The sequence below is a fragment of the Pholcus phalangioides genome, unplaced genomic scaffold (genome assembly GCF_987345545.1).
Source record: "Pholcus phalangioides strain wild (caught in Gottingen) unplaced genomic scaffold, Ppha-v1.0 ptg000024l_1, whole genome shotgun sequence".
In the NCBI taxonomy this organism is placed as follows: domain Eukaryota; kingdom Metazoa; phylum Arthropoda; class Arachnida; order Araneae; family Pholcidae; genus Pholcus; species Pholcus phalangioides.
The window spans coordinates 6,923,041-6,946,390 of NW_028301616.1; the positions used below are offsets into that span (position 1 = coordinate 6,923,041).

The window sequence follows — 23,350 nt, forward strand, 5'->3', positions numbered from 1 at the left end:
TTTCTAAATTTGTTTGGTATTTTTGAAAGTACACATTTTTGTGTTAAAGTGTGCGTCGCGGCTACTAGGGGCGTCGCAACGAGGTGAAGATATCCATATGTGCTCCAATCAGGCTTTGAAGTGTTTATTTTATAATGGAAAATATCTAACAATATATTCTGGGGAGCCGTAGTCGAAACATGAATTGGGCAAGGGAGCAAGCAGCAGGTGACAAAAGTATAAGATCCACTGTTATATACCTTAAGTCAGTATTCATTTTGTAGTTTAGACTTATATTTCTGTAAGAATACTAGACGAGTCGTTCTCTAATTTTGAACATGTAAGCATAATGGTTAAACTTACACTTTTCAGTGCAGATTCAGTGTTTTCAGGGGACCGGCAAAAAATTTTAAATGAAAAAGGAAATTTTTTTTGATCAACACTGCATGATAGCAAGCTGAAAAATGTTTGTTACTTTCACAGAACGTGATACTTGTTTCGTGCAATACATGTATGCATTTTCGTGAAAATAACACGTCTATTCACGAAGATATAAATATTTCTTATGAAAATTCCAATTTTATCGCATGATTTTTTTTGCTATAAACTCACAATCAATTTGACATGAGGATGAGACACACTGTAAAAAAATATCAAATGCAATAGTGCAATGTATTCGATGAGATATGAGCATTTTAATGTCGTGGATTATTAAGTTGACGTTGATTACGCATGTGCAGGAAATATCAGTTATACAGTCGGCCCCCGTATTCGCGGGGGGTTACGTTCCGGAGGTGACCGCGAATACGGAAACCCGAACTTTATGCAACTTATGCATCAGATCTTTATGCAACCTTTACTTGCATAAAGTTCTGATGAAATAGACGTTTCACCAGCTCTCTCCATTAAAGAAGAGTAAATTTTTTTCGCTTTTTCTTTCATATTATTAGAATCAATTGGAATACCTTTTCTGTGGGAGTCTTGACATACAAAAAAACAGCATTTTCTGTACGAGAAACACATGGGTCCCGTAGGCAATGTAAAGTTTTCGTTGCCATAGATGCAGCTACAGCCTCGACTGATTGGATTTCATATTCCTTTTTCTTGATATATCTCACCGTAGATTCGTTGATTCCATAATGGCGGGCAACAGCAGCAATTGATTTACTTTCTTCAAGCATAGACAGTTAATACAGTCGCCCCCCCCCCGTATTCGCGGTTTCCGTATCCTCAGTTTTTTTTTTTCCTTTATTGGAATTTTTTTTTGGCAACACTCAGCAATCGTTCGTCATTCACGTGTTCTGCTCACAAAATTTGAGTTATGTGTGTTTAGCATGGCTCATTTTCCTAGTGCTACTGATAATGCTTCGAAAAGGCAAACAAAAGTTTATACTTTACAAGAAAACTTGAATATATTGACAATGCTTAAAGTAAGGCAATTGCTGCTGTGGCCCGCTATTATGGAATCATCTACGGTAAGATATATCAAAAGAAAAAGGAATCTAAAATCCGAACAGCCGTGGTTGTAGTTGCACTTTTGTCAGCGATAACTTTGCATCGCCTACGGGATCCATGTGTTTCTCGGGTACAAGCAATTTAACTAAAATGGATAGCTGAACCCAATGACTAGAGAGAAGAATTGCACGTGAGCCCAGTGGCACATAAGGGCCGGAGACCGCAGCCTGGGATTTCAAAGACCGCAGCCTGGGATTTCAAAAGAACCGTGGAAAAGACTTGTGGGACAAGTAAGAGGACGGAGTCTGCATGTTGAAGTGGGAGAGATTCTACATACTTGATGATATGAAGAAGAAGAAAAACGGCGAACAGAAATCACAATGTTCTTTCAGAAAACATCGCCAACAATTGCCTCACCCTCTTTTACATTCCCTTCTACCTCTGTGCTCTTTCTGATGATGTTTAATAAACAAGATGTATATAAAAAAAACCTATGGTTTCTGTTATTCGCAGATTTCCGTATTCGTGGTCTCCCCCCGGAACGTAACCCCGCGAATACGGGGGGGGGGGGGGTCGACTGTATTTCTTTCATAATGTTTGGTTGCTGGATATAGTGTGTACCTTCATATACAAGACACAAATATTACCGAAGGATGTCATTCTCTGGCAAAAACTGTGCACAGGATAGATTCCAACCTCAGGAAGCGACGACGGATTTGCCTTCACCACAGTAACCATAAAGCAAGTGGTGACACACTTTTTATAGTGTATACAAATACTCAATACTCAATGTCAATACAGTGGCATTACCTAACATGGTGACTCAAAAAAAGAGAAAATAAAAAAATAATTGTATAGAATGGTATGGCGGCTTAAACGGCGAAAAAACCATCTGCAAATTTCGCATTAATAAATCAGTTACATTTTTGAAAGCATCTGAACAAAGATAAGAACATAAAAAAAGCTCAGAAAACGTACCTGTACTCTAGCGTTTGAACTGCTGATGGATTTCTTGGAATCTTGTCCAGTGACGGTGCCATTCTTGCCAGGGTTCTTTGTGATCTCGTTAGAGAAGAGAATCCTCGCTATGAGCCCATACAGAACGCAAGACAACAGCAACGGTAATACGTAGAACAGAACTAGATCCGCGAAAAAATAGCCGAGGTAATGTTGCCGAGACAAAGCGAAAGTGCACGTCTCTTTGTTAACGTGACCCTTGTAATAGATCGGCTCCGTCTTCGTGAGGAAAAGCCACGGGCTGCAGTACAAGCACGCGAAGATCCACACGGCGATTATGATCTTCTTGGCCCGGTTGACCGTGCAGACCATCTGAGCCTTCATCGGATGACATATGGCTATGTAACGTTCTATGGTGAAAGCCGTTATAGAGAGCGAGGAGGCGTTTATACCCAGATACTGCAGAAATATGAAAATTGCACATCCGGCTCTACCCCATACCCATTCATCACCTAAAAGAACAATGAAATATATAATGGTAATAAATGATACGCAAATAATCATGCATTACAAATGTGGTTAGGCACCTTTATGCAGTCGACGCTCGTTATAGCGGCCATTCCATTCTAACGACCTAAAAGATAAGCTCCTAATTTTTTTTTTTCTTAGAACTGCTGTCATATAGATGTAACGAACTTTCCAATATAACGTCTGTTTTCAACGGGACGAAGGTGATCGTTATATCGAGCGTCGGCTGTACTACAAAATATGAGAACACTGGTCGATTTTAATTTTAGCTATGCAACTAAATTTTCTATGTAACGAAATATTTGTGGTTTTTAAATATATTTTAGCCATATGTATTAAAAGAGCTGGTAATGAATTTTAAGCAACACTGGTTCTATTCTAACAAATCTACGCTAGGAATTTTTCTCAGGAATTCTGTCTAGATTGGACTTTGATTTATAGCTCAATGTTATATATATATAGAAGGTTCAACTTCACATTGATCGGCTCGGTGTTTTTTGACGTATAATATAATTGGAACAGGGGTGCCATGCTGGATTCGTGAGTGTTGCGAAAAAGTGTTGATCACGAAGTCAAATAACTTAAAAACTATAAAAGATACGGGATTGAATGGTTTCGCGTTTGAAAGAGCATTAAACAAAGTGTGTAATAAATACTCATTGACCTTGAGATATCATCACCCGCGGATGCAATAGGGCTGCCAATCTGAGGCACCAAAATCGAGGTACCGCAAAGCTAAAACATAGTGTGGCTCTAGACTCAGTGGTATCACTACGTTTGAGGTGTCGTTGGATATTTTTTCATTGCGTTTTACAAATGTACGACAATCAAAAGATCAAATAGCGGTCATGTGCAAAATTTTGGAGTGAAGAACTTTAAAACTAATTTTTATTGCGTAAAATGTCACAATATATAATGTCAATAAGTGCCTTCAAAATTATCTAAAAATGCATCCAAACGATAGACAAGAACGTTCCAAACAGTAAAAAAAAATTGAATGCCAAAGGGAAGCGTGTCACATTTAAATAGGCCGAGTGCTGCTAAGTGATTTCCGTGTATGATGAAAATCATATTTGATAAACGGGGATTAGTGAATACAGCGGTAGGAGCTGTAACTTGTAGGCTAAGGTTTCTTGAGCCTTACTCCCAATGAGTGGATAGTAAAATATTTTGAGTACCGTGGTGACGTAATAAAAAAAAAGTGTCAGTTAAAGGGAAATGTCTGCAACGGGAACTATCCAGTATGGGAGGTTCCACTGTACAATGAACGCACTCCACCATGTATATTTCCCTTGAATTACGTATACACTGGATGTAGCTGAGCTCACGAATGTTTCGTGGCATCGAACAACTGTATTCAATAGGATTTTTTTTTCCTTGCAACTTTTGTCACCGACTGTGGTTTTAAAAGCGTGTGAAGTGTTCTCCTCAGCAGTAGCTTCAAAACAGGTGGGTTGTGGGTGCTAAACAACAACACAACAGTGGTGTCGGAGCCAGATGTTGTTAGTGCTTGTTCTCAGTAGCTGCGTACAAATCTTGGGTATTGGATTTTTGTTTCAGCAGTGGTGTAGAAACCCGGGTCTTCGAGTGTTCGTTCTCAGCAGCGAAATTTGAGCCGATTTTAGTTGTGAGTATTTGTCCTCAGAAATGGCGCATGAGTGAAAATGCCGTGGAATCTATTCCCCAGCATTTACAGTGGGGGCCCATGTGGCTCTGGGGGCTTGCCTAAAGAAGCAACATATAGGCGCTGGAACCTGCGGGATGAGATCATTTGAGCTCCCCCCCCCCACAATTAATTTTGTGAGGGGGTTTGTCCCTCCCTTAATAATTTCTGAAAAACAATGTGATACACCTTCTCTCTCGGGCGTACGCGCTTGAGTCCCGTATATACTGGACGACAAGCAACTTCCAGCCTCCCGAATGTTCTCTCAACGTTGCCGCCTCTGATGTAATATAGATCATATATTTCTTTCATTTTCATTGGCGATTTTGCCCTACTGACGTATTCTAAAAGGCATTTATCGGCCGTGTCATGTGGCACAGCCACAATTTGCTTTGTTGGTTTTTCTAATTTTTTGTTATAACTCGGATTAAAACCCCATTATTCTCTTGTGTCAAACGTATTTGCAAAAGACTAGGATTAGATTTTTCAAAATTCAAAAATAATGTCCCAGAAATTGAAATTGTGCACATTTCAATCACCCAATCAATGTTTTTATTGTTTAACGACAAATGACCCGTTACAAAGAAAGTATGAGTGAACAATTAGTTTTTTTACAAAATAAAGTTTAAATCTATGCATTAAAAAAGAGATAAACATTTTGTATGATTATTTGGGTTCAACAGAAAACATTAATCGTTAAAAACAAACTTTCCCCTTATACCTTCGAAACACTCAGATTCGGTCAACAAAGTACGTTATAAGACTGCAACTTTTAGGACATTTTCTTTTATTTCGGCTTGCTGTATTTTTTATATATTTCACATCCATATTTTCTACGGGTATCTTTCTTTTTCAGTCCGCTCATTTGTGTATTTTGCCTGCTGTGGCCTTTGCATTTGTATTTGCACTTTAATAAGCCTAAACATGATAACCCGAAGCTTTTTCACCAGTAACTAGAATATTCTATCTGAAACCAGAAGAATCGTCCGAGCCTTAAACTACATTCTCCTGATAACGAAAAAATAGATTCAACCAATTTCCTTCCAGAGGCCACTTCAAAGTAAATCCGATTCCCCAAACGTAACCTTTCCCATTCCATATGTTTTTTCATAACAGCAAATTGACTGGTGAATTTCTGAACATCGATTCTTTGAAGAGTTTCTAAAACATTTTCGCATAACCATAAAATAAAATATCAATTCACATTAGGCCTGCACAACATGAAACCCGAGATATCTTTGCGATAATTTACGTCTTTCAATGACAGAGACAGCAACCTTTAGCATTCGGCGTCCGTAAATAGCAAACGGAAACCACTCAAATTCATTGGAAAATGCTCGAATTCGGCAACGTGCAATTTCCATTATATCTGATACAGTACTCGTGTGTAAAATATCATGCAATTCGAGCCGAGGAAACGCTTTAGAGGAATGAAATCAGTCGGATTGGGCCGTATATTAGTTCCGAGTCTTTACTACAAATCAGTTAAGAGCGCCTTATGAATTTTGCGAGAGTATTTTATACCCATTTCTCGTCTCTCTCTCTCTCTCTCTCTCATTTTGGAAAGGGTATGTACCACGACAGGAATTTCTATACGCCATGATTTAAGGGATCACTTAATACAGTCATTGGAATCGTATAAAAATACATGACTTCCCAAAAAAGATTGTAATACTGATCTCCCAGTGGGACCGGAATTTATAGCTTAGATTCTAATACATGAGATTCTTTTGGTTCCACCAGTATTTATGAGTACGAACGACTTGGAAACTAGCAGTTCAAAAAAAGATCAAGGGCTTTCTTTCAAAGAATCTTTCTCCCCTTAAATAGGACATCGAGGAAACATACCGACTTTCGAAATTGTTTACCAAACGGGGGTTTTCAGAGAAAACAATGAGACACAAAAAAAAACCTCAGAAAATGTTTCAGTGGATTGTTCTCGATATTCTGTTTTTGCTGGAAAAGAAACAAAAGAGTTGAAGAAAGAATTTTTTGTCTGTTATCGTGGTTTCTTTTCTGAGATTATCGGGAAGAAACTACGAGGGGTTTCTATTCCTAGTTCCAAACCAGAAAGAATTGCAAAAAAAAAACCGTAAAATAAAATCCAGAAGACTCAAGACTTTTCTGAAAGGATGGTTGTTCGAGGATTAAATCCATTCTGTGGAGTGACCTGATGTTTTTTTTTGACATATCTATAGCTGAGCTTGGCCACGTTGGTACTTGACGGTGGATATTTGAGAAAACCCCATATTGTTTTTTCAAAGAAATGTTTTTATGATACTAGATTTGCTCCAGAATTTTTTTTTAAGCTTTAGAAAAATAAATAAATACAGTAAACACTTGACTGTATAACGATAACAAATCATATGAGTAATGATTGAGACTTTTTTTCTTAAGCTTTTACTTTTATGTGGACGGTTTGATCTTTTTTCAGACTGGAACTTTTACAGGCTATTAGTATGTGATTCATATTGTTTATGAAGATAATATAGTTCCTGAGGGATTAATCTTCTTCATAATAGGAATTTTGTTGGATTTCTTAGATACTTTTTACAAGTCCGGACAGATAAAATTACTATAACGTCACGTTAAAACGAGTCATATATTCACCATGTATATACTAGTTTCTGGACCACCAATGGCAGAAATACCTTGTATCTCGACTGCAGACTGAAAATTTTGCGCATTTCTGCTTTGAAAAATGTCTAAAATTCACATTATCATAAAATAAGATTTCAAATTAGGTCTATTCACAATGAAACTAAATATTTGTTTAACCCAATTTATGTGTTTCTATAAAAGCAACTTTCCTCATTCAATTTCCGAAAATAGCAAATGGGGATCACTCAAATTCATTGGAAAATGCTTGAATCGAGTAACATGCAATTTTCATTACATCTGATACAGTATCCGTGTATAAAATATGCAATTCGAACCGGAAAACCCTTTAACTGAATGAAATCAGTTGAACTAGATCGAATATTAATTTCGAGTCTTTGCTACAAATCAGTTGAAAGCGCCTTATGAATTTTTTGAGAGTATTTTATACAAATTTGCCGTCTCTCTCTCTCTCTCTCTCTCTCTGTCTCTCTCCCTCTTTCTCTCATTTTTGAAAGAGTATGTACCACGACTAGAATTTCTTTACGCCATGATTTAAGAGGATCACTTCATACAGTCATTGGAATCGTATAAAAATGCACGGCGACGAAAAAGACCGCAATACTGATCTGCCAGTGGGACCGGAATTTATAGCTCGTATTCTAATACATAAGATTTTCTAGTCCCTCGGGGTATTTATGAGTACGGACGAATTGGAAAATAGCAGTTCAAAAAAAAAAGGGATCAAGGGTATTCTTTCAAAGAATCCTTTTCCCTTTTAACTAGGATTTTGAGGAAACGCACACCGACTTTCGAAATTGTTTACCAAACGGGGGTTTTCCGAGAAAACAATATAATACAAGAAAACAAAAAAAATAGATAACCTTTCAGTGTATTGTTCTCGATATTCTCTTTTTGCGGGGAAAAGAAACAAAAGAGTTAGAGAAAGAATTTTTTTTTTTTTAGCTGTTATCGTAGGTTCTTTTCTAAGATTATCGGGAAGAAACTACGAGTGGTTTCTATTCCTCGTTCCATACCAGAAAGAATTGCAAAAAAAAAAACCCCATAAAATAAAATAAAATCCCGAAAAACTCAAGTCCTTTTTGAAAGTTCTGGGTGGTTATTCGAGGATTAAATCCATTCGGTGGAACCCGATGTTATTTTTGACATTTCTATAGCTGGGATTCGCCACGTTGGTAGTTGACGATGGATTTGAAAAAACCCCTCTTGTTGTTTCAATGAAATATTTTTCTAATACAGGATTTTCTAGAAAAAATTTCTTTTAATCTTTAGTTAAATAAAAATAAATACAGTAAACTTGACCGTAACGATGACAAATCATGTGAGTTAAGATTGAGTCTCTCCTCGTCAGTTTTTACTTTTTTGTGTGTGGACAGTTTGATGTTTTTTAGACAGGATCTTTTAGAGGCTATTAGTTTGTGATTGATATTGTTTATGAAGAGAATAGGTTTAGTTTTTGAGGAGTTAATCCTCTTTATAGTGAAAATTTCGCTCATTAATTTTTTCCCATCCTCATACATCATTTTTTATTTCTTTTTTGGAAGTAGGTTCTTGTCAGACGTAGAACATAAGGTTGCGTTTTAATTTCAACAAAAACATTAATACATTTTTCATTTTTTTACGATGTTTAAGTTTTTAGTAAAAAAAATTTTAATATAAATATTGTTAAGAAAGTGCTAATTGATTGAGTTTTTCGAACATTTTAGAAGAAAAATAGATTTATAATTGGAGAATTGTCATTTAATATTCGTATATCTTTGAATACGCGTTGTTTCTCATCACTGATTGTGTAATTCTATGCTAGAAATCAAAGCATTTAAACGCATTTCACTCTTTTTTTTTATGTGAGGATAAAGATTGAAAACGTGTAAGGATAAAGAATAAAACGTGTAATGATAAAGAATAAAACGTGTAAGGATAAAGAATAAAACGTGTAAGGATAAAGAATAAAACGTGTAAGGATAAAGAATAAAACGTGTAAGGATAAAGAATAAAACGTGTATGGATAAAAATTAAAAACGCGTAAGGATAAAAATTAAAAACGCGTAAGGATAAAAATTAAAAACGCGTAAGGATAAAGATCAAAACTGATATATCAGTAATGATCTAGCATGATAATTTTGACGATTTATTTTGCACAGGTAGCACATAATTAAATTTCACCTGTTCACAGCTGTGTACAGCCGTTACTTTCCATCAGGGAGATATGAAACTCTTGAAACAACGAAAAAAGGAAATAAAATTAGTTCTAAAATTCTTCACCAGAAAGGGTATTTTTCCCTTTACAAATTGGATCCAATTTATACATTTTTTTTTCTGTTCTCACTCGCTACGGTTTAACGTTTATAAAAAAAAAAAGTATAGTATTGCATATATAGGGAAAACGTCATTGCGAGAGGAGGGAAGAATGTAAAACTTGTTCCACTAGTCTTTTTTTTTGTTGCTTCATGTCCTATATGTTAAGATTAATAGAAGTTTTGGAGATTTATGTCTGATACTTCAACTGTATATCGTCCGAATTTGTTGACAGAAGCCTTCCTTGTACGTAAATGAGTTGAAACGGATTTTCAGTTGGTGTAATGCTTTCGAGGATTTATTTTTCTGTGAGCTTCGATCTGAGTTTTTGTCCCGAAAAATCTGATCTTCACATAAAGTAAGGAGTGACATTGAATACTCATATCATAGCTAGTATAATTGATAATTTAAAGTTAAATTACAGTTCAGCATTATAAAATTCGAAGCTTTCACAGTCATTGGGATATCTTACTAAGTTTGGAACGCCATTTACGATAAAATGTGGATTTTTATTTCCCTCATTCGTAAAACGTATTTTATGGAGATTGATATTTTTGGCATTTAACTTGACTTCGAAATTTCATAAAAATCAATTGATTGTATCATTACAAAATTTTAATATGACAAATATGACAATCTTCCACATATTTTGAAAGTTATGAACTAAAATCTAAGGTTTATCATATATATGTCTAATTATATTCTGCTTTCATTCCCAATATGTTGAATGGAATTTCAAAACATTTACACGTACTTATGACGTGAAACTTATGAGCATGCATATAATCCTATAGATTTTTGGTCACAACCTGCGCCATCACTAGTGGAATGCACTGTAAAAATAATAAAACAACAAAACATCTGATTCATAGAATGTTTTGCAATCGTGTTTGAAATATTACTTGAATTTTTCTAGAAATTTCATATAAAGAAATGAATTCCTCATAGAAAATGGCATGTATAGTTCAAAATTTATCAATGTTTTCTATCAAAAAATTATTATTAAAGCTCACTCAAGCACCATTTTATAAAACAAAGTGCTAAGAAAAGTAGTCTTTGCCTTAAGTGATTTTTTTACGTGATTCGCATGTATGCAAGTGTTAAATAGTGCATAATTTTTGCACTTTGTCAACTTTGCAACGACATAGTTTGTCAACTATCAAGTCGATCAATACTAAATTATACAATACATTTTACAATATATTTCCATACGTAAAATATACATTGAAACATTAACAATCCAAATGACATTAAAAAACACCACACATTATTATTTAAATATTTTGACAGATCTCCAAATCTACCAGCATCTCATTTATTGAGGTTCAAAAAGTCTTTGATGACATTTTCACGTAAACCCCTGTCACATCCACGAACCTAACCCTACAAAATTTTTTTGGACATCCGTGAATTATGATGCTTGCTACAGTCTAATCCCGTTATTACGAACTCCAAGAGACACGAGAAACCACTTCGTTATAACGAAATTTCGTAAGAAAGGAATCCCAGGTTTTAGGATTAAAAAAGTGTTCGCTATAACGACGGTATTCGTTGAAACAGGATTCGACTGTATTTATTACGAAGTGCTCCGCAAGTTATTATTTTTTAATTTTTCCTATCCGATGGTCACTCGTGACATAAGAAAATCGATTAGATCAGAGAATTTTGCTTGAAACCGTATCCAAAGCGTCGTGAAAATTTTTCCACGTCCAAACTCAGATAAAAAACCAGCGACCCCTGCTGTAACCGCACATTAGTCGGGTGGTTATATAATAATATGTCATACAGTCAAATCCCGTTATAACGAACTCAAAGAGACCAGAGAAATCGCTCCGTTATAATGAAATTTCGTTATAAAGGAATTTCAGGTTGTCTGCATTGTTCCTATGTGAACTTATTTGAGGGATTAGAAAAGTGTTCGTTAAAACGATATCTTCGCTACAACGGTATTCGTTAAAACGCTATTCGACTGTATAAATACTGTATATTTGAATTCAGATAGTTTATATTTATGTATGTAACCTTTCTTTTCTTCGCTCCATCACCGAAAACTTGGAAAATGGGAAATTCTAGATTGCATAAAAAGCTGCTACTTGAACCCATTTTTGACTGCTCTTAAAAATCTTGACCAAATTGCATAATTTTTGTTTATACGGTCGAATCCCGTTTTAACGAATACCGTTATAGCGAAAATCTCGTTTTAACGAACTTTTCTAATCTCCCAGATAAGTTTACATCGCGACATTTTTAAATAAGGTCTCTTGGAGTTCGTTATAACGGGATCCGACTGTGTGATGGCTGGTTACTTAACAATAGAAAGACGTACGGGGTGTGACCCTGCGCGTTATTTGTACTCCAATATCTCAAGTGAAAATAAACCAGAAGCTGCAAAATTTCCCTTCTTTTCCTGAACTGCCATGTTCTTATTGTAACAAATATTTTTCCATTATCTTTCAAAGGAGATACGACTCGATATACATATAAAAACGGAACGGGGGGTCACACAGACCCTCTCATGTACTTTAGAGCACATTCGCCGTATAATACTACCCATATTGTCACTATTGGTTTTTATATGGTCAAAATTCTTCTGATAGTCTCTTTGTAATCTCATCTCTCGTCTATTTCTCATCTAATATGTGTATTGGCAAAACTTTTTTTTTATCTTCATTCTTATCTGTGGATGTCGATCAGCAGGTGTCTCAGCTTTCGTTGTAGAGTATTTTTGTCATTTTTTCCAATAAATTATTTGTTCTGCTAATTAAAAATATCCACGTACAAAATATCCTTTATAATTGCTGTAAAAATGGCGAAAAGTCACAGATTCACCGAAGAGAAAACCTTTCAGAAGTTCACAAAAATCAGGTGAAAAAACCCAGAAGTAGTTATGATTCGAGGCGCAAATGCGCCACTAAGAGCAACCGGCCTACAACGACAGTTCTTCAATCATTACCAGGGATACGTAACTTTCGTATTTACGAAATAAACGCGATAAATGCGAAATTTGCCAATTTTGACCAATAAATGCAAAAATTTGAATTTTTACTACTTTTCTGCGAAATCTCGATAATTTAAATTTTATCGTTAATTCTTCCGTGCGTTTACAAGCCATAATTAATACATTTAAAGAATACGAAATACGAAAATAATGGATCTAGTATCAAACTCAGCGCGTTACATACAAATACAACGCCACAACAGGCAAAATGCCCAACGAGGTGGCTGATGACTGTGGGCTTCAAATTACTAAAAACAATTCTGCAACATTTTCTGTGCTAAACCAGACATGTACTACCAGTGCTGGGCGCATAAAGTGAATTTTGTGGTTGACGCATTGATTAGAGAATTCAAAGAATTTAATTCTGTTGTGGCCAAGACGAAGATAACTTGTTTTGTACTCAAGAAAAAGGAGCAGTGAGTATTTAAGCAACCATAAAAGTAAAAAAAAGTATCACTGTATAAGACTAGGCTATTACTGGCAGAAAATATCTTCCCGACGCCTGTAGTAACCAGGCAGAATTCGTGGTTCAAAGGTGTCGTTCATCTGAGCTAAGTTTCTTAAAAATAAGTTTTGACAATGAAATTCTAGCTACTAAAATACGGTTTCATTTGACTTTTGTTTCCGAGTTCTGTAGGAAAATTATGCTAATCGACAATTTGAAAGGATCAAACTTTCCATTCGCACATGTTTTGTAGAGTAAGTTAGTAGATTTGAAATCTTTTGGACTCAAATTTCAAGGACATTTTTACGAGGAAAAAAAAAAGGCAAGTGAGTACAGTAGAGTCTCGCTTTTCCGACATAAACGGGCCGGCAGAACGTCGGATAATACTGAGGTGTTAAGGAAAAGCTTATTAAACGTCAAACTATGTTATAATTTTGCATATTACGAACCTAATAATCATGTTTACAGCAAAACAACACTGAGTAAATGAACTTATAGCTACAGAATATTTTGAAGTTAGATACATAGTACTTAAAAAAGTTCAGTCCCGTGATGATTTAACATTTTTTTAATCGTAGTCTGCTTTCGTGACGAGTGTCGTTTCTTCGCTGCCAAATCTCGCCATCTTTACAGCATCATTATGTCGATTCCTGTAGCTTCTTGTTGCTCAATGTTTTTAATTGCAGTTTCTAGAGCCTTAACTCCGTCGTTATGTGAAATACTGAAAGCTCAACAGTTGGTGCTTGATCTTTTTTTGCGGTGGGACGTCGGATGATACGGAGGATCGGATAAACAGGACTCTACTGTATGTTGGAATTGATGAACGGCATAGTATTCTGCTGAAGACACAGCAGCAGAAAAGAGTTGACTTTACACATGTCATTCAACCAGTGTCGTTTTAATGCATGGGTTTGACAGAGGCCTCATGAAAATGAGATCTGGTTCAAACTACCGAGAATATACTTTCCCAGCAAGGTAGGGGCCTCAGGGAAATAATTTTAGCCGAGGGTCTATATCACAGAGTTAGAATAATATATTATATTATATTATTATATTATATCTTTAGTCTATGGTCTATATTATGCTATTTGTTTTTTCTATATATTTTAATAATTTTTTTAAGTTTTTATCTTTTGTAAAAAAATAAAAAAATTTGCGAACAAATACGAAATTTTGAACCTGCTTTTTTGCGAATAAATGCGAAATTAATGATTTTTAAATTCACTTTTACGTATCCCTAATAATTACGCTTCACTTTTAAAAAAACTAATGGCAGATGGCAGCACACTTCATAGCAAGCGCTACATAGAAACAAACTTCACTTCAGGTTCATTTTTACGCACATTCCACATAAGTTCCGCAGAGGAATATGAACGAGGTGAATGTATGGTATAGTAGTGGTAGTACAAATTGCTCTACCAGAAACTCATTGCTTACAGATACTGATCTCGAATAATGTGAATTTTTTTTTCAAATCTAAATGGACAAGCTTGGTTGAAATCTTTCGGGAAGCACATCGTCAGGTGCTTCCAACTGCGAAAAAAATGAAGCAATATCACACTTGTTGATCCTATTCAAAACCTAGAAGCGATGTAACACTGAAATCCTATCGGGAATATAGAAAATACGGAATCCCCCGTGCTCGAGTATCCTCCACACTGACGCTCATTAATTGAGGTCATTTTGCACAGAATTCTTTAAAAACTGAATGATAAGAAAGACATATGAATAGATCAATAGCTTCATCCACTAATTCTCTGTGTTATAATTCTATTATGTCATAAAAATATTTATACCCCTCTGTAAAATATTAAAATATTCAAAAATTGCCGGAAAAAGCTATGGGGTCGCACAGACCGCTGCCCGTCTTTCTGGGTTTAGTCCCCCTACCCGTCTTTCTAGTGTTAAATAACATATTTGGGACGGTACAAAAAATGAAGCAATAATTTAGACATTTTTTTTTGTTAATGTAACTTCTCAGCTAATTAACTTTTCAATTATTGTACATTACTTAGCTTAATTTAATAAAAACAATTGGTAATTATGATTTTGGAAAATGTTATGTAGCTTGTGACAAAAAGAAAATGAGAACTTGTTTTCTTCTATTTAAAAGAAATATGTTCATAGTCATACAAATACAACGCCACAACAGGCAAACTGCCCAACGAGGTGGCTGAATTAAGAACATCATGGATCCCCACGCCATTTTTTTCTTGGAGGCAAAGCGTTGCCCAAATGCAACGTCAGTTAACATGCTTATCGACTACATTTTACGTATGGTTTTCACGGGATTTTTGGGATTCTGCAAACACCCATGTACTTTACAACAAATTTGTACGTACCATTCAGGTAAAAGGCACAATTTATACGGCATCTGTTTATAAAACAGGCATTTTGTGTGGAAGAAATTTATAAAACTTTTTTGGAATATATAATAATTCCCCTCCCCTCCCATGCATTCGTAGAAAATAGTGTATAGAGCAAAATGTGTTCCGAATAGAGAGAACAAAACAATTGGAAATTATCAATCTGAATGATATGATCTCTATATTTGAGAAGTTAAAAAAAACTGGGAATTTTTCTTTGTAATTAATGCATAACTGAAATTTCAATTAATATAAAATTAATCAATTGAATATAATTGAAATAATTAGTAATTATGACTTTCTGGAAAATGTTATGTATCTTGTAACAAAAAAAAAAATTGGGAAAAAACGTTTTTTTTTTTTGAAGAAAAAACGATATTTCTGTTCATGGTCATGAAAAAAAATATATTTCAGATTGAAAATCAGGATAAAAATTCTCACAATTTCATTTTTTAAAAGTCACAAAAATTGTAATTTCTCTCTAAACAAATTTTAAAGAATTATGAGAACTATGACGCACTCATTAAAATTTTCAATTCTTAAAATTTTTATTTCATACAAAAAATTTAAATGTAAATAATCACTTCAAAAAAAATTAAACGAAACGTTGCGCAAATGTCAAAAATTTTATATTTTACATATGATTCTCACGGGGTTTTTTGAGGTTTTGCAAACAAATGTACCTTATAACAAATTTGTATGTACCATTCAGAGAAAAGGCACCAACGGCAGATCTAATACGAAAGCTACCATTATTGTGTAGAAGAGATTTTTTACGAATATAGTAATTTTCCCCCAAGCATCAATAGAAAATAGCTGAATGGAGAAAAATGTGATCCGAATATAGAGAACAAAAAACTTGAAAGTATCAATCTTATAAAAATAGAATAAGGATGATGTGGCAAAAATCAAGAACCGACGAGATCGTAAATGGTCTGACATTTTGGCGAAATATACGGTCGTCTATTCTCGGTTCAAAAAAATCATATCTAGATAGCGTTTTATCGATAGGGTCTGGATCATTTTTTGACACTTTATTCTCGGCCGAGCCAACGCCTTCGACAATTTCTACGACCTTGTGATGATATCTTCGTAAGAAACATTTGGTGCATAAACTTTTCTTCTTTGGGGCCATTTTTTCGGCCAGAAAGACACTTTCCCAAGCTGTATAAAAGTGGAATTATTTCTTCGAGGGCCTATATGCAGGACCTTTATGAAAGAGTACGTTTGCATCTTCATGTTGTACGTTTGCATCTTCATGTTGTACGTTTGCATCTTCATGTTGTACGTTTGCATCTTCATGTTGTACGTTTGCATCTTCATGTTGTACGTTTGCATCTTCATGTTGTACGTTTGCATCTTCATGTTGTACGTTTGCATCTTCATGTTGTACGTTTGCATCTTCATGTTGTACGTTTGCATCTTCATGTTGTACGTTTGCATCTTCATGTTGTACGTTTGCATCTTCAGTTCTCCTAATTCTGGTTTGTACACGTATCATACATTTAACTTCTTGTCCTATGATATACTTTTATAAGTACAATCAAATATTTTTTTTAATTGTTTAAGGGCCGGAGAAGATCTTGTAAGGGCTAAATCAGTGAAGGGAGCCATATCTATCTAACCGAGTAATTCCCAAAATAACGAAAATCCATATTTAAGATTTAGTCTATTTTAGTGTATTTAGTTACATTTTATGCGGTTTCTGGTAATTTCACGTGCTTCTTGCCACTAAGAAGATTCAAAAATAATTTTTAAAAAAATATTTTTGACATTGGTTTGGAAGTCTGAATTTCGGAGTGCCTCTCCTCAGCTAACTAATATGTGGTCCGAAATGGTATTTGTCATTTTATTTGGAAAAATTCGGTTCAGACGCACAATTATAAATTTGCATGACAATTAGATTAAGGGCGTACACAGGAAAAGTCCCGCGCCCCCCCCCCACAAACGGTGCGGGCCGATAGGGCTTTAACCTTGGGCTAGGGTACATTATTATCATCTTTCTGTAATTTCAAATTTTAAACTCACTATGGAGAGGACCGGGTATAGTCTGACTGAACAGGGGACCCGCCACAGACACCAACATTTGAGGCCCTGCAGCGTGATTTTTTTTTTTTGGGGGGGGGGCGGCATGATGCAGGACTTGTGTCTAATGCGAGTAGGGGTTACAAAATCTTAGATTGAAGAGTTTGAGGGAGGCAAAGCTCAGGAAATCACTTAAAGAGAAATTTTTAGTGACTAATACTTTAGAAGAAACATTGAAATTAACAGAAATTGATTAAAACAGCAGCATATAGAGGCATTTACTTTCAATATTTACATTTACTCTTCACAAGATATTTTTAATTCCGATCATATATCATCGAGGGAGGGAGTTGGCTGCTTATGGTCCCCTCTGATGTAGATAAATTATAATAATGAAACAAAACATGTTTCGTAAACACATTTGAAAAACTGTTAAATTGTTTCAAAATCAATTAGCAATGTATCCATTTTTAAATAGTCTTGCATTACTATATTTTTATTATTATGAATAACTAACTATCATTTGCAATGAAACTATTTCGATCTCTTTTACATCATACAACTTTTTTTATGAAATTGCTATACGGAACTGATTATTCATTTCATTATTGCGAAACTTGTCTTCGTAATCTCAAGCCACGGGTCTTAGCGGGCTGGATACGGCCCTCCAAGCTGTTCGCGGTGTCACACTGACGAGAACAGTCACACAGTGACAGCATTTATAGACATGTGCTGAAAAACGACCGCAATGAAGAAATGTATTCCGCAATTGGTGTGAGAGAAATAACTTCAAAATGACTTCAAAAAAAAATCAGAACTTGTGACAGAGAGAAATAATTTAATTTTTATAGGAAGAAATAATTTCAGAATTTGTGGAAACAATTAATTTTTGCAAGTCATAAAAATTCATAATTAATAAAAAACATTTACAGAATTAGTGTAAGAAATATATTTTTTTCAAAATTCAAGATTTACGTTTAATGAAAAATTCATAAGTGTAGATGTAGGTTTTAATATTTAGCAAAAGAGAAATCTTAGAATAATTAAAATGTCGCCAATAATGTAGGGCTTCCGCTTGACTGTGGGAGTGGGCCCCGTGTGGCCAACCACACGTTAAGACGCCGCTGTATGAATTAAGATACTGCAGTATGATTTTTTGGCCTTCGAGCTTCACGAAGGTTTGTTTTTTATTCCCCTAAATGTCTGAAAGTCTCAAGACCCCTGTGAGTTATTATTAAATGACAATTATCATTCACACATGATAGGCATAGACGAATATCGTGAAAATTCGGGTCCCAATTATTATATTTATCAGACATTCATACCGTCATTTTTGTAAACGTTAAAATTGCTTAAATGTAAAACGTTATCAAACAGATAAGTATTAGGGAAAAAATGTAATTTTTAATTTTCTAACTTACCGAGTAGGTAATAAGCGAGAATCTCATTCGGTACAGAAGCTATCAAAACCATGAAATCAGCGATAGACAGGCTCATCAAGTAACAGTTCGTAGGTGTGTGCATGCTTCTGGTCTGCATGACAACGATCACCACCATGATGTTACCCAAAACTCCGACTATAAATACGATCCCTTGGAAAACGGTCCCCACGATCCGGTAATTCAGCGAGTAATAAGACGGATCCAGGTAGACCGGATCCGGATCGAATGCGTCCGCGGAAGCGTTCGGATTCACGAACGTATTGTTGCAATCCATACTCGACGTCAGATATGAAGTTGTGTTGGAAGGTTCGCAACCAAAGTCCGATGGAAATAACGAAGAGGTCATTTTCTGGATCCCTTCAGTTGGATATCAGTCACTGAAAATATTCTGAATGCAGTCATTTGCGGTCATTGAAGTCTATATCCTAAATCCGATAAGCGTCACAACTCCGACAAAAGTTCAGATCACTTTACGAAAGCTCATCCATATGTCCCGTAAGCGTCCCGAAAACTCCATGTTAATTTATTGAAATTTTAACATCAATAAAAACGTGAAATAGTTATTGTATTTAATACTGAGAGCCGTAATGAATAGTGATTCTATTGAATATTTAATTTGAACGCTTTTTGAAGTGAGAAACTCCCTCGAGAAGTTTGTCTTCGCAAACTCGAATCAGTTTCGCCTCCGGAGGAGAAAATGTTCATCGATGAGCTGCTGTGCTGTTCCGGTGCTATGCTGTGCTGCCTGCCGTCAGGTTCCCGGAATTTTCTCCCAGCTATTCTCGGTGGCTGTCAGTGGCGTAATGATCGAAGTTGAGAGATCCGGAAAGCGCGAGAGGAGAAGCAGTGGCGTGTATTAGAGAGAGAGAGAAGTATAGGAGGGCAAACACATGAGGTATGTACCTACACCCACACACATGGACACGACGACTTGTGGATCACCTGGAAACTAGATCGGTGGGGTGAGTGTAAGATTCAGGAATGTGGGTGTTTCAGAGTAAATATGAGAAAGTGGGAATTATGCATAATAGCCGGTTAGTATATCTATTACCTACTCACCTACTCACCGAGGTGTTTCGCCAATAGTATTGTTAAGTTTAACAAATTCGTCAGTTATAACGGCGATTATGCTTCCCAAATGTCTCGTTGGTGAATCTGATAAACGCTAAAAAAATTATCACTTTTATACTGTGGTGATTATTCATAATACTCAAATAACGTTGGCGAATTTGATGAAAAAGTTATCACTTTTTCCAGTGATTATACCGATGTACATAATAACCAAGCGTACCTTGTTGATTTGATAAATACTTGGAATTTATATTTTAATTTGAATTTGCCATATAACATTTCATTATATCGGGAGTTCTACAGTAAAATTTGTTAAATAAGAATTCGTTATATCAAGTTCCGATTGTAGTGAGTTAATTATAACTGAGTCCGATTGCACAATTCGTTAAGTAGGAATTTGTTATACTGGGGTTTAATTGCATAAGCAGAGAATTTTGTAAAAAATGAAAAATCAGTGAATTTTTGAATTAATCTTCTATTAAATTGGATAATTTCTTAAAGAAGAGTTCATTATATCGGGATACATTCGTGACATTTGTAAAATTGGAGTTCGTTATATCGAGGTCCGATTTCATAATTCATGAAATAGGAGTTATTTCAGGTATCTTCGGAAAAATTCGTTAAATCGGAGTTCATTATATCCGGTACGAGCCGGACGCTGACTCACGAGTACGGTCATTCAAATAATAAATTTTATCACTGCAATATGGGAACGATTTATAATTTTTACCAATAAGAAATTTTGATTATGCATAAGAACCGGCAAATGTGATGAATTTAGTATGATTAATCATGTATATATATATATAATACCTAATGACGCTTGATTATTATACATAATCGCCGGAGAAAAATAAATAAATTTAAGGAAGTTTGTCAAACTTACCGAAATGGACGGCTATTACTCATTTATTATGCATAATAAGCGGATTTACATAACATTTACCATGACATGTGCATTACATACTTTACCCGAATAAGAATTCTTTTTTTAATATAATTATTACATGATTTTGATAATTGCTCAAAGTTAAATAATTTTATCATTGTAATTAGGGGTTCTTAACCTATGGATCTCGTGACTGTGGCAGTCGTAGCAGTGGCTTCTGAGATGGGTCGCCCAGATATACATGCAATCCATTGGTTATGAACCAATTTTTTTGCACCACTGGTTTCGGGGGGGGGGGCGTATTAATTTCGACGGACTCACTTCAACAGACACTACGGCCATATCGCTATATTACAATGTACTGCCATCAAAGAATTGGGTTGGAAGTGAATGCGCCATCACCAACCGGTGGTTGCGTTAGTCTCGTTAGGGAAAATATCAATATTCTTCCGGGGTTTGAACCTGGTCAAACCGAGACCAGAATTTTTACAAACGGGACCAAAATTCAAACATAAAATTGTATAAAATTATTGCAAAAAATGCATTACAGAATTATTTTTAAAGTTGACTTGAAACAAATGAAGCAAATAATAAGATTTGTAAAAATATATAATAAGAAATGTTATACATATAGTTAGTTCTTAATCCCGCAATTGGCTCTTTGGTGCTGGTCTGATAAAATGAGATTATAAAGAGAGAGAATTAAAGAAAAATTAATGAAAGCAGTAATTAGAAATTTACCATATTAAATATTTTCCAAATGGAAAAGAATTTGGATTTATCCGAAAATAATTTAGGAATTAACGAAAGCTTTCGATATTTTGGGACACCTGTTTGATACAGTGGCTCGGGCTCCATTGCTTACTCGTTAAGACACTACTGAATGGTTTCAATGATTTTTGAAAACAAAACACACATTTTGGTTTTTTTAGAATATTTGTGATTAGCATTTTCGACTTCGCAAAAGGCACACGAAGTTGTGTTTGAAATTTATCGGTGGTTCAAAATAACATGGGCTCAAGGGGTCCCATTTCGATCTTTTGTAATATGATGTCAAGTAAAGGGCTATTAAGGCAGTTACCTGTCAGCTATTCAACTACAATGGTATGCAAATGCACGAGCAAAACATGTGGAGAAACAGATTTCTAATTTATTCTCAGCTTTTCTTATACTGTATATCAGGGGTGGTCAACTTCTTCTTTCTGTTCGAGCGGCGTCGTATTGGTCAGACGAAGTCTTCGTTTTCCGTCACAGTGGAGTCACTGTATACATATATTTTGTATACATTGTGCATTTGGACCATTCTCAAATCTCTTCCACTTTAACATGCCAACTTCTACTTGCCCACAAGTCTTTTTCACATTTCTTTTTAAATCCCAGGCTGCGGTCTCCGGTCCTTATGTACGGTGCACGTACAATTTTTGGCCCTAGTCATTGAGTTCAGCTATCCATTTTAGTCAGATCGCTTGAACGTTGCATTGAGTTGATGGCTGTCTTCATGGGGATAACGACGAGAGTGATTCGATACTTTCGGGCAAGGGTAGTCACCACTATTAATCTCTGCCTCTTTTGAGGTAACGGAAGTAAGGTGCTTTGCATCAGTCCGGGTTTGTGAACGGCCATACCATGCTGAAAACACCGAAGTTAAGCAGTATCGGGCGCGGTTAGTACTTGGGAGGGTGACCACCTGGGAACAACACGTTCTGTTGGCATCACTTTTTTTTCCCACGTGGCTCCTGAGACGAACCAGCTTATATCCCCTAGGGGGACACAGCGGGGGCCATGGTTGGTCTGGAGGATTGTGAACGGTTCTATCTATCAGACACCGTGGGGGGGGGGGGCGCACAACAGGAACAAAACTCTGCCATATAAGCCGCATGATGATGCAGGAAGGCCTCCAGACCCAGTAAAATTGTTTGCTATGGCATTACGATAAACGAACATTTTGACGGGATTTAAATAATTAAACTCTTAATTTAATTGAAAACTAATTATATGTAAAAATAAAAGTAATTATACCTGTATATTAAAAAAACTAATTATTAATGAATTTCATGAAAACCATAACCGGTGACCTTTCCACAGAGTGGAACCTTTCCATTCTCCACCAGAGTGGAGGATGCTACTTTATGAAACGTTTAGGGCCGTATTCGCCGACATGGTTTAAACTCTAGTCACAATTTTTGGATAAGAGATCGGCATAGATTGGTTAAAAACCTGAATTTAACCAATCCGTTTCGATCTCTCATCAAAAATTTTGACTGTATTAAACTAAAAAATTATCAATTATATTAATATTTTACTGCAATAGGAAGATACTTCTCTGCCCCCAGTATACAGTATTGTCACACCAAGGCCTCTGTAATATTTGTCTATTTGTACACTTGAGTATTTTGTTTAGTACTTGTTAGTATACGAAAGTGTTTGCCACCACAGAAAAATGTATGTTTGTATACTCTGGACGAATCAAGCGATCCCTTAAGTAGAATACTGTATTTATATATATTGTTTTTCTTTCTTTTTAAATAACTATTTATTTATTTATTATAGTTTAAACCATGTCGGTGAATACCGCCCTTAAAGTTTATCCAACCAGAAAAACAATTTCAAATCTGTTA

The 23,350-nt window shown here is 35.5% G+C and overlaps 1 protein-coding gene across 2 annotated transcripts in view; it reads right to left on the reverse strand.

Moving 5' to 3' along the window:
• Positions 1-19,583, reverse strand: part of LOC149068649 (thyrotropin-releasing hormone receptor-like) — a 75,885-nt gene extending 56,302 nt beyond the window's left edge. For both annotated transcript variants that reach the window (XM_089250624.1, XM_089250625.1), the window contains exons 1-2: positions 18,752-19,583; positions 2,413-2,903 (exon numbers count right to left, since the gene is read on the reverse strand). In XM_089250624.1, coding sequence (XP_089106750.1) covers positions 2,413-2,903; positions 18,752-19,118 — 858 coding nt within the window. In that variant the 5' untranslated portion in view covers positions 19,119-19,583. The remainder of the gene's footprint in view (positions 1-2,412; positions 2,904-18,751) is intronic.
• Positions 19,584-23,350: the final 3,767 nt, after the last annotated feature.